Source organism: Triplophysa rosa, linkage group LG21, assembly GCF_024868665.1.
Source record: "Triplophysa rosa linkage group LG21, Trosa_1v2, whole genome shotgun sequence".
In the NCBI taxonomy this organism is placed as follows: Eukaryota; Metazoa; Chordata; class Actinopteri; order Cypriniformes; family Nemacheilidae; genus Triplophysa; species Triplophysa rosa.
The window spans coordinates 7487130-7505319 of NC_079910.1; the positions used below are offsets into that span (position 1 = coordinate 7487130).

The following is an 18190-nucleotide window of genomic DNA, read 5'->3' on the forward strand; positions in this document are numbered from 1 at the left end:
TATGTCTGCAATCCAAATAATTCATAATGAATAATATTAAATCACACCAATCATGTTTTTATTAAATATGCCACTTCTCTTAGAAACACATTATATTATACAGTAGAAGTACTACATAATGGGCTGTGAATGACAATTCATGTTGACCTAAAAAAAACAGTGCATTGGTTTATTATGAAAAATCAACCACAAACACTAGGAATCTTGTGTTAAATGAAATTTATTACAATTATTTACATTAATCTTCAACGTCTCTCTGACAAACCTGTCTCTGTGTCAACAACATCAATCAACACTGTGCAGTTCATACAACAAACCTTCAGCGTTAGCTCACCTGTAAACCTACAGTAAGCCAAAACACGCACGCGCACACACAAAATCAAAATGAATGCTTAAAGCCCCAATCTGAGTTGCTGAAACCCAGCCGCAGGATTTAGACTCCTAACAAAATTGTGTAAAAAAAACACCGAGGACGTTGGACACGAGGAGAACATGATCTCAAGAGAGACACAGGCTGAATCTGTGGCTTAATTCATCATTAATTCAGTAGATCTAACTTCCCTCATAGCAGATTTACAATGATTAGCTAAATTTAGTAAGATGTGTTGTTGTTGTTTGTAGGCCTCCGCTGTCACAATAGCAGAATCAACCTGCTAGTTACAGGAACTCCAGAATGTGGTTTTAAGTCAAAAACGGGTACACGCACAAACACTCAACTAAAGCTGATAGTCTTCCTTCCTTCCTCTGAGTTAAATCAGTAACTATCGGTAACTCAACCATGTCATCTCTGTATGACACCAATATGATATCATTTACTTCAAAGATCAAAATACAGATCAAACTACAGTTAAAATTCTGTCATTATTTACTTATCACTGTCATTCCGAACCAGAACGTTTGACCTTCTTCAGTTGGGAAAAAAGTGACATTTAAAGAAAATCTTCACACGATTTTCCACACAACAACTTTGAATGAGAGAAATAACCCAAATTTTAAGTTATGATCAATGTTTATAGAAAAGAGATACCGTTAAATAAAAGCATACAGGTTTGGAAAGAATTTATTTTTTTGCTTAAACTATTCCCGAATCATTCGCTTTGCATTTGGATCTTTAGCTTTAGCTTCGAAAGAAAATCAAATCCTGTATCACTGCAAAGCACATGAATACACATTGTGTCATATGATCATATACTATAGTTGTGTGAGATAAAGTCACCTCTAGTCTAGAAAAAAGAAGACAAACACAGCCGGAAAAGCTGAGCTCCTCAGTTGTGTCACTGCATGGCAAAGATTCCCATGATTCACCTGCGATGTGCTGTAATCCGGTTACTCTGAAGGTCATTTGTTAAAAGTGAAAATGTCACAATGGATCAGACGCTGTAGTTCTCACTCCAGGATCTCTCTGGCTTTCTTCTCGTCAGCTGGCGAGTGAGTAATTTCATTAGTTAAATATTCATACGTTTCTCTCGATCCGCATCACAGGGGAGTTTTATTTTTTGCCTTTTTTTAAATCCTCTCGGGCTGTTCTGAGAGTAAAGCCACCGAAGAGAAAAGTAAGACTGTCAGCACCTCCGCTGAAGCATCCATTGTTTTACACGGTTTAATTACAAAACCCCAGCACCGTTTCATGTTAAGATTATTCACTGCAGGAGGCCTATATAATTTGGACTGGAGGGTTTGTCATGTAATATAATACAATATAACAGGCTTTCAGTATTAGATTTCCGATTTTAGCCTCCTTGACATTTCAAGCTGCATGAACTAATACATCTGTTATTTGTCGATCATTTGATTATTAACATACTTCATAAACCAAATCAGCTACCCTGCTGGAGACTGGAGAGACGCGGGCGAGACAGACGCATTTCTCTTTCTCTCGTTCCCTGCGTTCTCATGCATGTTTTCCCTTTTCCCATTCTCGCTATCGGTGAGACGCGCCATCACTCTAATCGCAAATTACAAGGCCTTACAAAGACTACGAAGGTGATCTGCATACTACAAGTGAAGGATACACATGAAAGCCAACATTTAAAACATTGCATTTAAAATGTTGGAAAACAAGTGATTTTCCACAATACCAACAGGGTTAAGAAACTTTCCAACTAAACCCAACAACTGTGTTTTTGTGGCATTTGTTGGGAAAAGTAAACCAGCCTTTACCAGAGTAGAACAGAACTTAAAGGAATAGTTCACCCAAAAATGAAAATTCTGTGCTGAACACAAAAGAAGATATTTTGAAGAATGTTGGTCCCATTGACTTGCATTGGTTTTGTGTCCATACAATAGAAGTCAATGGGGACCAGTGGTTTTTCGTAACCAACATTCTTCAAAATATATTCTTCAATATTCAAAAGAAAAAAGTCATACAGGATTGAAATGACAAGAGCGTGAGTAAATGATGACAGAATTGTTATTTTTGGGTGAGCTATCCCTTTAAAGGGGAGGCGCAGAACCACCCAATAATCACAGAAGGGTGGACTGAAGGGTGCCTTTGATTCGCTGTTATACTCTCTTTACTGCCACTGATTGTGTTTAGATTAACTTGAAGCTTTACGGTACACTTATACTGCCTTTTATAGTGTATCCAAACCTGTAGTTTGTAGAATCTGGTGAATTAGCTAGCATTGAAGGGGGCTGTCTTCATTACCAAAGAAAAAAGCCACGTTCATTCTCTCATTGTTGTTTTTCCCAAAAATATTCTGTTACTGTGCTTGTTCAGGCATGCAGAATGTTTGTGTTGCCACGCTGGTTTGCACGTTGGAAGTTTGCATGTTGAAAAGTCAAGTAAATCAGGTCAAAAGGGACTAGAGGTGCAATAAATGGGACATAATCCGTCTCACCTGCTGTTCTTAAATATGCCGAGGGTAACCGTTTTACTGCAACAATCAAAACTTAAATAAACTAAGGTGGGGCAAAGGGAACGAAAAGCCAAATGGATGGATAAATTCTTTCTAATCGACCTCGCTCTCGTTGCTCGCCCCCTCCGGACGTCTCAGCTTCTCCACCTGCTCGTTTATCTGTCCGTCACCTCCTCTTCTGTCCTCTGTCTGGACGCTCAGTTCCTCCTCATTCGCATGGGTCACGTCATCATCATCTTCCTCCTCCTCCTCCTCCTCCTCCTCCTCCTCCTCCTCCTCCTCATTGTCGTCGTCTTTCTTCTCTTCCTCTCCCTGGACTTCCATGCGGTCTTTCAGGTCAAGAGGGAGCATGGACCCCAGGCCCACGTCTCCGTTCAGGCAGTGCGAGCCGGACGGGGTGGCCTGGGAGCTGTCGCTCTCTTTAACAGGGGAGGAGTTGGTGGACTCGTTGCTGACGGGAGAGATGTCACTACTGCTGTTAGTGTGGTTGACGGAGGGGGGGTTGGATGGTGACCCCGGTTTGAGAGGGATTTGCCAGGATGGGATTTTGGGAATGGAGGGTGAGGCGGGGAACTGCCTCCTGGGAATGTGAGAAGAAAGAAGAGGTGATGAAAATTGTAAGCATTTCGTCCGTTTGCTGAAATCTTTCACAATGGAGTACATATAGTGCCTCAGGCCTATCTGACTAAAATATGCAAAAGTTAGTCGTGCTATTGTGCTTTGGAAACACATGCAGATTTGTCAGTTTATGATCTGCAGTATGTGGAAGTACTAGTATGCCACACCTGGCATTTCATTTAACAAAGCATGTCTTCACAACAACAAAATTACTTTGAAAAAAACTTCAAATATTTCACGTGAAGGTATTTTGGAAATGCTTGATGGAATAAGCTTGGCAGATGGAGATTTTTTTGTATTCCAGCAAAGACTTAGCCTGCTGACAGAGGAAGAAAAGGGTTATTACAGCTCAAAATGTTTAAAGAGAATGAAAACCCCAGACAAACGAAAGCTTTCATGTGTGCGAATTTCAGATGTATGAGATTACTTGGATCTTAATTTGCATGATACATAGGTAATCAAGTAAATATAAATGAAAGTAAGAGAAGATCCATCCTGGGGCATTGAAAGAACCTGTTGGATGTGTGAAGCCTCATTAACCAGTAATGAGCCGGTTCCAGCTACATGCCCCAGTGAGAAGAACGATGTGACGGATATAGATCAAACCAATTCAGACGGATTTACTTGCTGAACCATCCTAAGGCTTACGGATATTGGCCATACTACAGTAATTTACATAACAATAACACAAAACATCCATTTTGTTAGACCTACTAGAGGTCCTTTTTAGGTAGATCCATCTTTGTTACTGGGCAGATTTTTTATTAACCTTTAAAAAATTATATTAAAATTAATGAATGTATTATATTTTATTTACTACATTTATGTTACAGAGTAAGTTACCTGCTGAGAAGAAGACCTTTCAAAGACACAATCTCAGCCTTGAGCTCACTGATGCTCTGAGACTCCAGCATGCAGTTGGTTGCAGATGAGGCCTTTAAAAACAAAACAAAACAAAACAATACAAAACAAATTAATAAATCACTTTTTTTGTTTCGTATTTTAAAGGCCCTTGACTGCTATTCAACATAGGGTCTTATATAGCAGAATATGTGATATGACTGCATAAACCCAAAACTTATCGCATAAAAAAGCTACACTTTAGTAAATTGTTACAATAAATAATGCTGGGTTATTTTCAACCCATAGTTTGGTCAAAAAGGGACAAACCAAACAGTTGGGTTAACCTAACTTAGAAAATGTTCATATTTGACCCAACCATGGGTTGAAACAAGTCATCATTTTGGCTGAAACAACTCCGCATACTGTAGGTAAATTTTTAACCCAACAGTTGGGTTTGTCCCTTTTTCACCCAACAATGGTTTGAAAATAACTCATCATTATTTACAGCCTACACACATCAGAATCATTAAATGAATGAAATATTCAGATGCATTCAAACTGCCCATATATCAAACGACTGCCATTGAGACAATGAAGTCCTCAAAGTCACGATATCAAACCATACCCTGACGAGAACTATCTCTCCGCCCAGAAGGTCAGGATCTTTCCCGAAAAGGCTAAGCGAATGAATCATGCCATTTTTACATATTTTTCCATATTGCATACTGCTGATTTGAGGATAGAGGTGTTTGATAAGAGGTCTCTGTCACAACAATGGCAGCATTCATCAAGTCATAGAGGTTTTTATTAAAAGAAGCCTTATCACCAACTGGGATGAATTGCTGAAGGGAAGGATGGCCAATTGAGGCGGCTAGCAGACATTTGAATAACAAATGACTTCAAAGTAAAAAGAGCCAAAAAATAGTCCATCCTTATTTTTTCCACACCACACAGGTGGTACGAAATGTCCGTTTAAAAAAGAAGCTCACTTCCGGAGAAAAAACAACAACATTTCGAGTACCAAAGAAAAAACACACTGGTAAATAATCACCATATTTCCACACAACAAAGCACTCTTCATTTCACTACTCGACCTGAGAAATCCGGCTCATTCAAACGAACGTTCCGACGGATTAATCTGGGCCCTCCAGCCCCGTTCAGGGGCAAAATAACCCCTCCTGTCGAGCCACGACTGAGTCACAGTGGTACCTGACTCTTTGAACCATCCACAAACAAACAGCCCTCAACCAACCCCCATAATCCTCCAGTTCTTCGGCTCTCAGAGGAGGAAAAAGAGGAAATAGAAGGAAACGGGCTGAGGGGAAAAGAAAAATGAAAGTGTAATTAACAACGTCTGAGTCACCAGGGGCGGCTAGTTAGAAAGCAGAGACCCCCAATCGAGAGGAGAGGGCTAGCTCGGACTCTTTCACATGTAATTAAATCTAAAGTAAATTAATTGAATCTATCTGAAAAGGATCAGACTCATTTACAGCGAGGGCTGCGGAGGGACGGAGAGGTTTCTTCTCCGTTCTGCTCCTAAAGCCTTCAGATAAGTTCGTTGATTTCGAAGAGGGCACATGTGATCTGAGCTGAACGCATTAGGCCCGATGAAGGCACTCCTATTATAGTCCTCACCTCATTACGGCCATCTAAATCCCACACTCCCCACGGCACCTGCATATTACAGCTGAATGTGCCTCGCGCTCATTTTACCTTTGTACGGAAAAAAATTAATTGCTTCGGCGGCCGAGCTTACACTTCTTGGACATAAAATCGAAATAATATTTTGACAGAGGCTACAAAGGACCTCCTTACCGTCTGCGTTTGAAGTTCAGATAGCACTTGCAACTTCATCTTCATTTTGGAGACACACACACACACACACACACACACACACACACACACACACACACACACACACACACACACACACACACACTAAGTGATGGCCGTTTAATTGCCGCTAAAGGGTTTTCTCTGCATGTCTTTGACTGTGTGAGCAGTTATCCAGTCAGAAGGGTCAGTATAGTGTGATCGGGGTTCATCACCCTCTTAAGTGTGAACAAAGCATCTTTACAGTCTGGGTAATTATTTAAGGAGGTGGAGCATTTCATACAAGAGAGGTATGTGAACGTGCATGCGCCGTAGCGGTACGGCAGCAGGCAAACATGGAATACATTAAAGTAAATGTCTGCGGACCATTACCGAGATAATATCTTAACCAGGCAAGTAAAGAAATGCAAATGAATTAACTGCTTCCCTCTCTGATGCTATTTTCACTAACGCGAGTATATTTATGGTGAAATCAGCGGGAAAATAAATCCCAAGGGAGCGTTTCTAGTGAAAACATTGGAACAATTTATTTGAGCCTGTTTATTCTCTCTCTGTGGCAATAAATAGATAAATAAAAGCGAAGAGCTCCTAATCTTCCCTGGGCAGTTGCTAATACAGACAGTTCATTTAAAGTGACAGTTCACCCAAAAAAGAAAATTCTGTCATCATTTACTCACCCTCTTGTCATTTCAAACCGGTATGACTTTCTTTCTTTTGCAGAACACAAAAGAAGATATGTTCTGTCGGAAATTGAACAATGGCGGTACCCATTCACTTCTATTGTATGGACACAAAACCAATGCAAGTCAATGGGTACCACCATTGTTTGTTTACCAACATTTTTCAAAATATCTTCTTTTGTGACAAGAGGGTGAGTAAATGATGATAAATTTTTCATTTCTGAGTGAACTATTCTTTTTAAAGGCATAGCAACTAGTCAAAATGTGGATTTTATACAAAAGTCTTAGCTGATGCACGTGAAGAAAGGGACTAGTTTTGCTGGTGATTCAAAAGTAAATAATATCAAAGTAGAACAAGGAGTTTTGCCTAACAAATGAGAACTTTAAACAGTGATAGTTGATAGCAATGTTATTTTTTCTGTTGCTATGTGGTTGCCAGGTGGAAAGAAAAACAACTCAGAATCTTGTCACTAGATACGGCTCTGGTCCTTTGTTCATTGCAAGCCTATGAGTGATATGATGTGGGACAAGCAACACGGCCTGTTTTAATACTTTAACAAACCTCAAATACCAGTAAATTATGGCCTTATGGAAATTGTATGACTGTAAGTTCACTATGGAAAGTATAGGACAATAATTTCCACCCCATGAAAAAGTGCCTTGTTTGATCTAAACAAAATGTTGGTAGTGGACAGACTAATACGCAAATATGTCCTCTGGTGTGACAGCAAGAAAATTTGAAGAAAAAAAAAACTAACAACGAAGACAAATCTCTCCTATGCTAATTTATATGATATATATATATATATATATATATATAATATATAATAAAACAATGTAATATTAGCAGTTTGTTTTCTAAATTTGGCTATGTCACACCATAGGACACATGTACGATTTATTCGTCAACTACCCATGTACAACTTAAAGGGGTCATATGGCGCGAATACGTTTTTTCTGTGTCTTTGGTGTTATAAGTTTCCCATGCATGTATTAGACACGTAAAATTGCAAAAATTAAAGTGTCGGAAGAAAAGATGCATTCTATCTAAAAGCGAATGCTCACCCAGACCTGCCTGAAACGCCTCGTGTAACCACACCCCCACAAATCTACATCTGTTCGTGGTATGAGTTGACTAAGACCGCCCAAATATATAAGCAAGTAAGGTGGGCGTACCTGTCAGCACAAATGCTTTGGAACCTGATGTTCCAAATATGGTAAGAGGCGTTGCATTTCTGTCACATGCTTGCAGTATTCGACCAATCACTACGCACTGGTTAACTGGCCAATCATAGCACACCTCGCTTTTCAGAGCGATGAGCTTTGTAAAAAATCTGCGCGTTTCAGAGAGGCGGGGCAAAGAGGAGATATAAACATGCACGGTATGTGGAAAATACAACGTTTGTGAACCTTAAATCGTGTATAAACATTTCATTACATCTAAAACAAACGATAATATTTGTTTTAGCTGTGTCATATGACCCCTTTAAAGTACAATACAATTTACACTTTTCCAAAACACTCAATTTCTTCTTCAATCAACAAAGACTTGATCAGAAGACATTTGAATAATAGCTCACGATGTGGAGGATTATATTTAAACAAAAAAACATTAAACTACCTGCACAAACACATTTACAGTTTGCACGACTGGTACAGAGAAACAACACAACACTCATAACAGTACACACTGTACTATACTTTGGCTTTGAAAGTATACGAAATGTTTGCTTAGCAGATGAGAGAACAGGAGTCACCATGTGTTTTGGGTTAAATGCACATTTCCGCATTAAAGGGTTTAATTGACAAGCTCACCGCTTTCTCTTTGGAGCAGGGACGCCCGTAAAGGCAGCTGAGAAAACCGCACGCTAAACATGTGTCCCTAATCTCACACTTTGGACCTGAAAGCAATTTCAGAATTACACGCATGGCTCTAGACAACGGGGCTCCGCATCTCTCAAAACAAAATTTAAGATCAGCGCTAAGTAGACTCTACGATTTGTTTAATGGCCGTTTTGATGCGAAGCATACTTTATATACACTGCTGCTGCTTTCCAGCAGGGCACTCATGACAAATGAAGCACAAGCTTTTTAATTCAATCTGGAATTTGACAGCGAAAATTCCATTTCTCCTTGACTTTGGGCGGCTGTTGCAGATGATGGCTGAAAGTGTTTTGAACAATAGATCGATGCGAAGGCGGTTTTCTGGAAGGAGTTTAGCAGAGGCGTCTCTCTAACAGCGGAGGTGCGCTGGAGATATCATTTTTTTGCCAAGTCAGTTTATGGATGGAGAACTTCAAGAGCGTGACGGAAGGATGCTGGGGGGAGAAAAAACGTAGCGATGAGTTTCTGGCAAACTTCAGAAGGGTGAGAGATTTGTTTTTCACTTCGGGGCCAGATGTGTTTGCATATGCTTTCTTGTGGGATCCAGATGCGTCAGTAAAACTCCCATGTGCTTAACAAGCTGTGGACATAAAACATGCCCTCGGTTGCAATTCTAAGGCGCTTTTTGGTACTGTTGTGGGATGATTTATCACGCCATCGTAAGATAAAAAGTGTATTGAGTTTCACGTTGTGAGGTATGGCATTGTGTTTTCAGCAAGCGCCGCCGCATGCAAAACGCCCGTGATTTGCCACAGATGACGAATCCCTATAGATTATAAACACATGTCTTCACAAAGCACTTGAAGCCTTTATCATCACGCCGAACATTCCTCTGAAAGATAATGACACCATAACACACTAAATTATCAGCGTAAAAGCAACAAAATCTGCTTTGCCACAACATTCAAATAACAAAGAGGAAAACTTCCTGTATCATAAATAAATCTGTAGTCTATGCCATCTTTTTCAAAACATTCTCTTGCTACTTAAACTCTGCTTTTAACTCTTACTGTGGTTTGTACTTTTGGATTAAACATCAGATATATTTTTAATTTATCTTTACAATTTTTTTGCGTTTTATCTGAATGCTCTCCATTCCAAGGAAATCTGTAAAGTGCAAACAAACACCACCCTTACATAAACATCTATTGACTGAGAAATTCAACCTATCAAAAAACACCTGTTAGTCAAGCAACATTTTGCATTAAAGTACATTTAAAGATTAAATCTCTTAAAGCAGGAAGTATTCTTCATTTTAAAATGAAAATTAAGCAGACGTGAGATACGGAGACATTATTTCTACTCGTTCTTTTCCCAACCAGCCCTTTATTTGACCTTTCAACTTCTAATAAGAGTCTTTATACAATTCATTTCTCAGAAAGAACCACTTTGCTAGGTTAACCGAGGTCTCAGTCCAGCTGAAAATAGCAGAAGACAAGAAAGAAAAGAGATCAGAAAGGGCAACGTTGTTCACTTCATGTCCCTGCATGGCTTGCTCGAGCTAGCGGAGATGGCCCTACACGATCTTTATGGAGCTCCCAAGACACGTCTCGTCCTGCTGACGCACATTTTTCTCCTCTGAACAGCATTTGAGCCCTGTCACCGCTAATATTCACATCAGGGTGAAGCATCAGTCTCAGTGTCAATGAAAAATACCCGTGTTGTTTTAAACTCAAAGTGGCCTTGTTTTATAGAGGCTGCGCCCCTGAAACTGAGCGTCACAGAGGGCCTTTGGAAAATTCACAGGAGACCTTTACTTACAGTTAACTCGGCAAACAAACACAACAAATGTAATGCCAATCTGAAATGCCATGAAGGAATTCAACCATTTTTTAGAATTCCTTTCGTGTTTTTACTTCTATTTCCTTTTCAGGGTGTACCAAAGGTAAAAGCTATCGATGCATTTTTTAGTTCATTACATAAGTTAGAACTTGCGATACGGGGAATTTTGCTGTTTAATGACGATTGTGTATCAAAAGGAAAAACATCAAGGAAAGTGACAAAAATGTTGGCAATTACCATCGCGTGCACTGTAATTCCAGAACATCAAATTTTGGCCTAACACTTGATCTGCAACGTGAAGAATGTCAATAACTGGAGGAATGTTTGACTGTATAATCTGTTTTTCAGTCACTTCTTTCAAAATAGCTTTGTCTTCACACATCGTTGCTGTTCTTCCAAAACCTAAAGATGATTTTTATTTTTAAAAAATAATTATAGAAAATATCTAACCAATGAAAAAAATAAGTCAACTTTAACAACTTTTATTTAATCATTGCAAAAGTACAGTTTTCTCCCAGTTCCTGAAAAACAGCAAATTTGTACATCCAAGGTTTGGGAAGGACAGCGTTGATATTGCCCTTCATCAAATGCCAGTGTGAACGCTAAGCGAACCAGGACTAAATTTATTTTTTGGTCCGGACCAAAAGAACCAAACGAACCGAACTCCAAGTATGAACACGCCCTTAAAATACCAAAAGACAGTTCACCCAAAAAGGCCATGACGTGTCAAGACCTCAGGCGTGACACTATCACACCAGGTTTGATGTCAACAATGTCAAGCATTATTGGTTCCCATGTGTCTCATCATTATCATCAAACCTGGAGTGATACGTCTTAACAGCTCCAGTCCCCATTATGTGAACATTCTGCTATCTCTGCCTGGGTTTCATGCAAGTAACAATGTTGCAGGCGTTGTGAACCACACGAGGCAAAGTAAAAGTTGACAATTGTTGTTTTTGAGTGAATAAACTGTTGTGGTATTACCTGCGAGTTAGCCAGCTCCTGTGACAGCTCCTGAATTTTCTTCTGCTGTTGGACCAGCAATTCTTGCACAGAGGTCAGGGTCATCTGCAACTGAGTGACTGCAACCAAAAACACAAACACACAGAGATTAAAGCCCACCCAAAACAATTACCAGAACTCCACAAGCAGGAAAACATCAGCTTTAGTTTGGATCCAGTGCAAATCCACACGCCTGTTTGTTTGAAACCATTACCGTCGATCAACAAGCAGTAGTTTTCTCTTTGATTTAGCCTTCAGCTCAATCAGTAATATAAGACACCTCTATTTGTACAAGATTAATCACCGACGTCTGCTCTTATATCAAATCACGGTCTCTTAACCTCCATTAGCACGGGTTCGAAACGCTGCCTCCGTCAAACTCGCCAAACAATCAACAAGATGGAAAAAAACCTGCTCATTTGGGAGGCAAGAGGGCTAGACACCAGTGTCCTCACTAATCTTACTAAATACAGCTCATTTTCCATCCTCTCTGAAGATTGAATTATTGTCAGATTGTGCTGGCCGTGAGGATTAGAGAAAGCCCAAGAAAAACAGCCCTAGCAGGGCCAGAGTTGGTGTTAATAATGAGGGTATCATTTCAAATAACCCAGAGCACAAGTTGCTCTCTCCCGTTTCCAGTCACACATGCATTCCCAAACAATGCATTAAGTTTCCAAACTGATTATGTTACAGAAAACCAATAAACGCCTCTATAAATCATGCTCTGTAAAGTGTTAAATCAACTCTAATTGGATTAACATCAGCAGATATTATTAGCTGCCGACTGTTGGCTCTCCAGCGCGCAGTTTCAGGGCTCTACTGGCATAGAAACAGCCCTTTCGCTCTCTGGTTAAGAGCTGTAACATGTTTATCTCTCACGCAACCGTTGCCTGTCTTAAAGGGTGACTTGGAACAATGGCTCAAAGTCAATCATAAAAGGACGGAAAAATTAAAATGCTAGCCTTGTGATCTTTTGAGAATAATTTTGCTGGTTTTATGCTAACGGTCCCAGATATTGTACCTTGATGATGTCCATATAAAAATGTTTTTCTTCTGTCCTAACCAAAACCCAGGCAGACGTCATTGAAGCTGTGTCGCCCTCTGAGAAATGTACATCCATTTTAACAGCAATATTTGTTCCATTTAGGGTCAATTTTATCACACAACCCTTCGCATCATCTACTATGAATACAATAAAAATACTTGGAAAATAAAATAACTGTGTTCTGAGCAACAATTCCATCACATCACCCTGACAATTCTTGTAGTACTGCACTTTGGGAATGAGCACCGACTATTCGAAACCTCAACATTATTAAAATGAAAAACTACTTCAAAAGGTTCTTCACAGCGATGCCATAGAAAACGCATTTTTGGTTCGGAAAAATAACAAAGTACTCAAAGGTTTTTTATAATCTAATCTAAAGAACCTTTTTCACGAAAAGTAACCTTTTGTGAAACAATAAGGTTCTTCAGATGTTAATCGTTCTTTTTGGAACCATTTAGCCAAAAATGGTTCTCCTAATCTATGGCATCATGAAGCATGTTTCTTTTAATAGTGTAACCCTGACACACACGCACGCCTCAGACTTAAAATGCAAGAAATAATGCCTCCATGTACTGTGGCTCAGGTTTCCACCAACCCTCTCTTTGGAGAAAACAATTGGGCGAATTTGAGATCTCGCAAGTGGCTTCACAGCTGCTGCGGGAAAAGAGACGGTGTGTATAGCGTAAATTATTCAGTAAATACCTTAATATAATGTACACTGCATATGTCCAAGTCTTTATTGGCCAGCTGGTCACCAATATGCTCTCCACAGACAAAGAGACCAAAACAGGCAGCGCAATTCCATTACAGCCCGCGTGCGGCGAGGCGCTCCCGAGGCCCGTTCATTAATTGCGTGTGGAAAGTTACGGACTACGGGAGCAATGGAGCCACGTTTAAAGGAACACATCACTCCACTGCGCCTGGCGCTGGAGAAAAACACAAACTTTAACAAAGGAGTGTGGGCAATTGGCAGGAGCGGCAGTCACTTGCTATTACTCATGTTGTGAGAAGAGGGGGAAACTCGCTCTGTAATTGCAACCCTCTCCCAAACTGTTAAATGAAACAGTCATTAACTACAATAGCAACTTGGCTGCCGCAGCCACAGCAAATTAGATCAGCGCCGTGACTGACTGAATGACTGGGGGTAGGTACGGATCTTCCGAGGGAATGCGAGTGGCAGGCGGAAGGGACAGAAGGAGAGAAAAGAGAACAAGTGTTTCACAAAGCGAATATGAAAAGCAGATCCAGCCCAGAACATTATGAATACTCTTATCATCTGAATCTGAATGTGACGCTAAACAAAACAGGAATCCTGCTAAAAACCAGCAGCGTAACACAAAGGAGAGATTTTTTGCATATATGGACCAAAATGGCTCATTTGATAATCAGATAAAGAAACCCACACGAGGTTTGCACGCTATGGCTTGCAATTGAGTGGCCTTTTGGTAAACCCTCCCCAAACCAGACTACAAAAGCCTGGGATGTAAGATTAACGTGGAGACACGCAGCCTACAGGCTTTATCCTATATGCCCCAAATTTGCTTACTTTAATCTCTTATAATATAAACAAGGGCTACGAGAAGACCATACAGACAGGTGTTTGCAAGGCTTTGTGCAGATTCACGTTAGGTCTATATAAAAAGTCAACATCTCTTAAAGGGATAGTTCACCAAAAATATATTTTTGATCATCCCTTGTGACATGCCACCCTGTGTGACTTTCTTCTTATCTGCAGAAAACAAAAGAAGATATTTTGATTAATGTTGGTAACCAAGCAACATTGGCCCCTATTGACTTCAACTGTATGGACACAAAACACACAAGAGACATTTCCTAGAATATCTCAATTTTTCACGGGAGAAAATCATACAGGTTTGGAATGACATGAGGGTGAGTAAATAATGTAAGAAGTTTAAGGACAGGTGTACTCTGACAAAGTCTACCTTCCCAATAACACCAGGGACAGTCTTTTGTCTATTAAAAGTCATAATTACCTGCTTTGCATGTAATGTTTCATCTTTACATACTGTGTGTTACATGTAAATATGTTCAGTCTCACTGGGAAGGTCACTTATTTTTTTAATTCAAATGTAAGGCAAAACAAAAAATAGCAACAAAAGAATTGTGTGTAAGACGTAAAGTTTACAAATCATTCTGGTTAACACATTCAGCTGAGGAAAAAATTAAGAGACCATTCCATTACTTGAATTACAAAAAAAAAGAGGAATACTAATACAATGTTGCCCTGCAAACACCATAATAAAATAAACGTCGTGTCCCGTCTTGTCCTTCTTTAGAAGTAAAAGAAAAAAAATTGCACGTTGCACGAGTGAGTTTTCATTCACTCAGAAAGAGCCACCCAGCTGCACGTCGACTGCAGCACTAACAAGACAAAGTTTCTCTTGGAAGTGTCCCGCTTTCATGGTTACTAGGATGTTTAATTACACAGGCTGCTTAGCGGGTAAGAGGGGGGGGAAGAGAAGGGGGAGGAGAGAGAGGCGGAGGGACATCCCTCTCTGACAGACTAGCTGAGATTCCTCACCTGTCCAAGGCACAAGACGCACCTGTCACCGCACACTTAATCACCAGCGCGCTCCGGGCCTAACCGGGGAGCCACGCCACCACGCCGAAAATTAAAATGAACTTTCTTGCCACGCAGTTAAGAAGGCAAAAAAAAAAAGAAACGCTGTCATTCCTCTTCTCCTCATTAATATTCCGAGGTTAAGAGCTTTTCAGCGAAACGTAATTAATTGAAGCTGAGCTGACAGTAAACAAGCAATTTCAAATTAAAGCGAAATGACAGGACCGTCATTTGTAAAATGTGAGCAGATTTTGGCGACGGATAAATGAAGGAAAATGTTAAGGAGGAAAAAGTGATGAAGATATTAATCTTCACCTGTCTGTGTCAGCGTGCCACTCATATCCGCGATGTTGCTCTCGATCTTCTGCAGATGCTTCTTGTCCTCTTTGCTGCCCATAATGAGGGGAAGGATGTATTTCTGCAATTAAAAACACGGCACGTTATTAGAATTCCACTCAGGAACAGGGAAAATGGGCCAGAGGAATGGAGCGCGCTCTGCCGCTACACGCTGACAAATAGACAAAGGGCTAGTCTGTTAGCATTAACGTGGGCCAACCGAATTTCAAGTAAACCTCGCTCAACCCTTTTTTGTGCATAAATCCATTCATCTACTGATTTGAAAGCAATTTCTTACTCTGTTGGCGAACAACAGATGGGAAAGCAGCTTCGAAAATGTTGCTTTCCAAAGCAAAAGCTACTTAGAGTAGTTAAACCAAAGTCAAACTATAATTTGAACAAAGTGGTTAGCATCACAAGCAACTAACAAAAAAGCTACTTCGCAGAATTGACTGAATTGATCATAGAACTGTGTTTTTCTGGCACAAAACAATGAGGGTTTCTGAAAGATCTCAAGTAAGATGAAGACATTGAACAAGTAGATAAATCTTTTTTTTCATCAAATAAAATTGATAGTAATGTAAACCACTTTGCAAGATTTAAACACTGGCCCAGAAGCATTTCCAGTTTCATTTTATCATTTGATTATTAGTATTTTATAAATCTTATAAATATTTATATAATTAAAAGTTAGGACATTAAAACATTTTGATTCGGTTATAAATATTCTGGTTGTATTTTGTTCAAATGTTTGTGTAGTTGATTTTGAAAATTGAAACAGGAAGTTCTTCTGGATCAGTGTTGGACCAGCTTTGTTTACGTCTTATGAAGTGGTCTATACAGTTTATTATCCAAAAAAACAAAGAAAATAATATACAGTTGCAGTTAACTAAATAGTGAAAAAAAATACTCAGTGAAAAAACGATGTTGCAGTTTGTCCTGTTGCACAATAATAAAAAACAGCTTGCTACTAAACTACTTTGATGCTTCTAAAAACAAAAACCTATTGCTAAATACCAAGCTATTGCCAGTATTCAGTTCAGGGCCTGCATTCATGCTGAAAAAAACAAGGGCCTTTTGTTTTTTTATCCCTCTCAAAAGTCTTGCGGTTTTCTCACTTCATCCAGTGCAATTTGCCTCGATGGCTGACACCGAGGCCAAGAATTAAGCATCAGGGCATGACTCTGGGTTCAACATCATTAAGTCTTTTAGCCCACAGGCTGGCTTCTCCATTTAAACATGTCACCTTCTGAGGACAATTGCTTGTCAGAGTTTAAGCCTTGTAGAACAACATCTCCAAACACTGAGAAAAAGCACCAAAGGTCAACCAGTTAGCGCTTCTGCTAGCTGCCGCCCGACTTATGCACAATCCATTTTTATTTCCAAACGCACGTGTTGATTTGTTTCCCCGAACGAACAACAAGAAAATAGACGGGGAGATTAACATGACATTTGGTGAATAGCTGGGTGCTGTAATGTGCAATGTGCGTGTGCAGGCTCCGTCTGGAAAACAGTTGGCCTTAACAGGTTTTCACAGCAGCGCAACCGTTGTTGACACCGGTATGAGTAATAAACACTTTTAAGTTGAAAAAACTGAAATGAGTGTCAACACCAGGGTATCTAATAAGCGAGGTGCTGTGAGTGATGTTTACAGTGTGCTCTATAGCATAAATAAAGCGGAGAAGGAGGACGGGGCATATGGTGACACCAGCGAGATGTTCCTTTGACATGACAGCAGCAAAAGCTCTCGCACCAGGGAACAGCACCTCCTCATGACCACAGCCGCGGGCACAGATCCCATGAACAGCAGAGAGGCACACGGGGGACTGGAGAACTACTAACCGTGTGTGTGGGGGGGAGAGAGAGAGAATGCTGGGTTGTTGTATACTTGCCTAAGTCAGACTAGCCTTACCTGAATTCTAATATTCTGGACCTTAAAGGGAAAACTGACCCAAAAATAAAAATTATTTCATCATTTACTCATCAGAATCAGAAGAGCTTTATTGCCAAGTGTGCTTGCACACACAAGGAATTTTCTTTGGTGTTGGAAGCTTCTAGTACAGACATTCAACACAATGACAATACAATATAATACGATTTACAGTCTAAAAGATTCTAAATTGTGCATATATAAAATAAAGACTATTTCAGAAAATGGGGGATAATAACATATAAGAGACATTGTACAGGGTAGTATATAGTAGAATAAACATATTGTATGTACACTTGTGCAAATGGATAATTTAGTAAGTAGAGGTAGTGTTATATGCATGTATACATAAGATGTAGATATAATAAGGCACTATAGTGCACACTATAGGAGTAGTGGAAGTGGAATATTGCTCTTAAGGAGCAGTTATCCTCATGTCATTCCAAACCTGCATGACTTCCATTGTATGGACATTTCTCAAAATAGCTTCTTTTGTGTTAGAGAGTTACATATAGTTTTTGAGTGACATAAGAGTGAACAAATGACGATAGTATTTTTATTTTGGGTTATTTTCGGATGGTTTTCAGTGTAACACTGTCTACACCGGACGCATCGCGCTTAGACAAAATGTAAAATTGTAATGGGTTCTAATATCTTTTGTCGTGTAGCGTCGCGCCGGTAAGTGTAGGATAAGTGTCTTGCACGTTGGACAAAAATTATATTGTTTATAATTATATAATGTTTGATTGTGTGCAAAAGTAACACAACACAGCTCTCCCCACCAAGCTATGTGTT

At 39.7% G+C, this 18190-nt stretch overlaps 1 protein-coding gene across 1 annotated transcript in view; it reads right to left on the bottom strand.

Annotated features, from left to right (window-relative positions):
• Positions 1 to 204: 204 nt before the first annotated feature.
• Positions 205 to 18190, bottom strand: part of pex14 (peroxisomal biogenesis factor 14) — a 58070-nt gene continuing 40084 nt past the window's right edge. Inside the window, exons 6-9 of the mRNA XM_057319807.1 lie at positions 15445 to 15547; positions 11483 to 11580; positions 4320 to 4411; positions 205 to 3438 (exon numbers count right to left, since the gene is read on the bottom strand). Of these exons, the coding sequence (XP_057175790.1) occupies positions 2952 to 3438; positions 4320 to 4411; positions 11483 to 11580; positions 15445 to 15547 (780 nt within the window). The 3' untranslated portion in view covers positions 205 to 2951. The remainder of the gene's footprint in view (positions 3439 to 4319; positions 4412 to 11482; positions 11581 to 15444; positions 15548 to 18190) is intronic.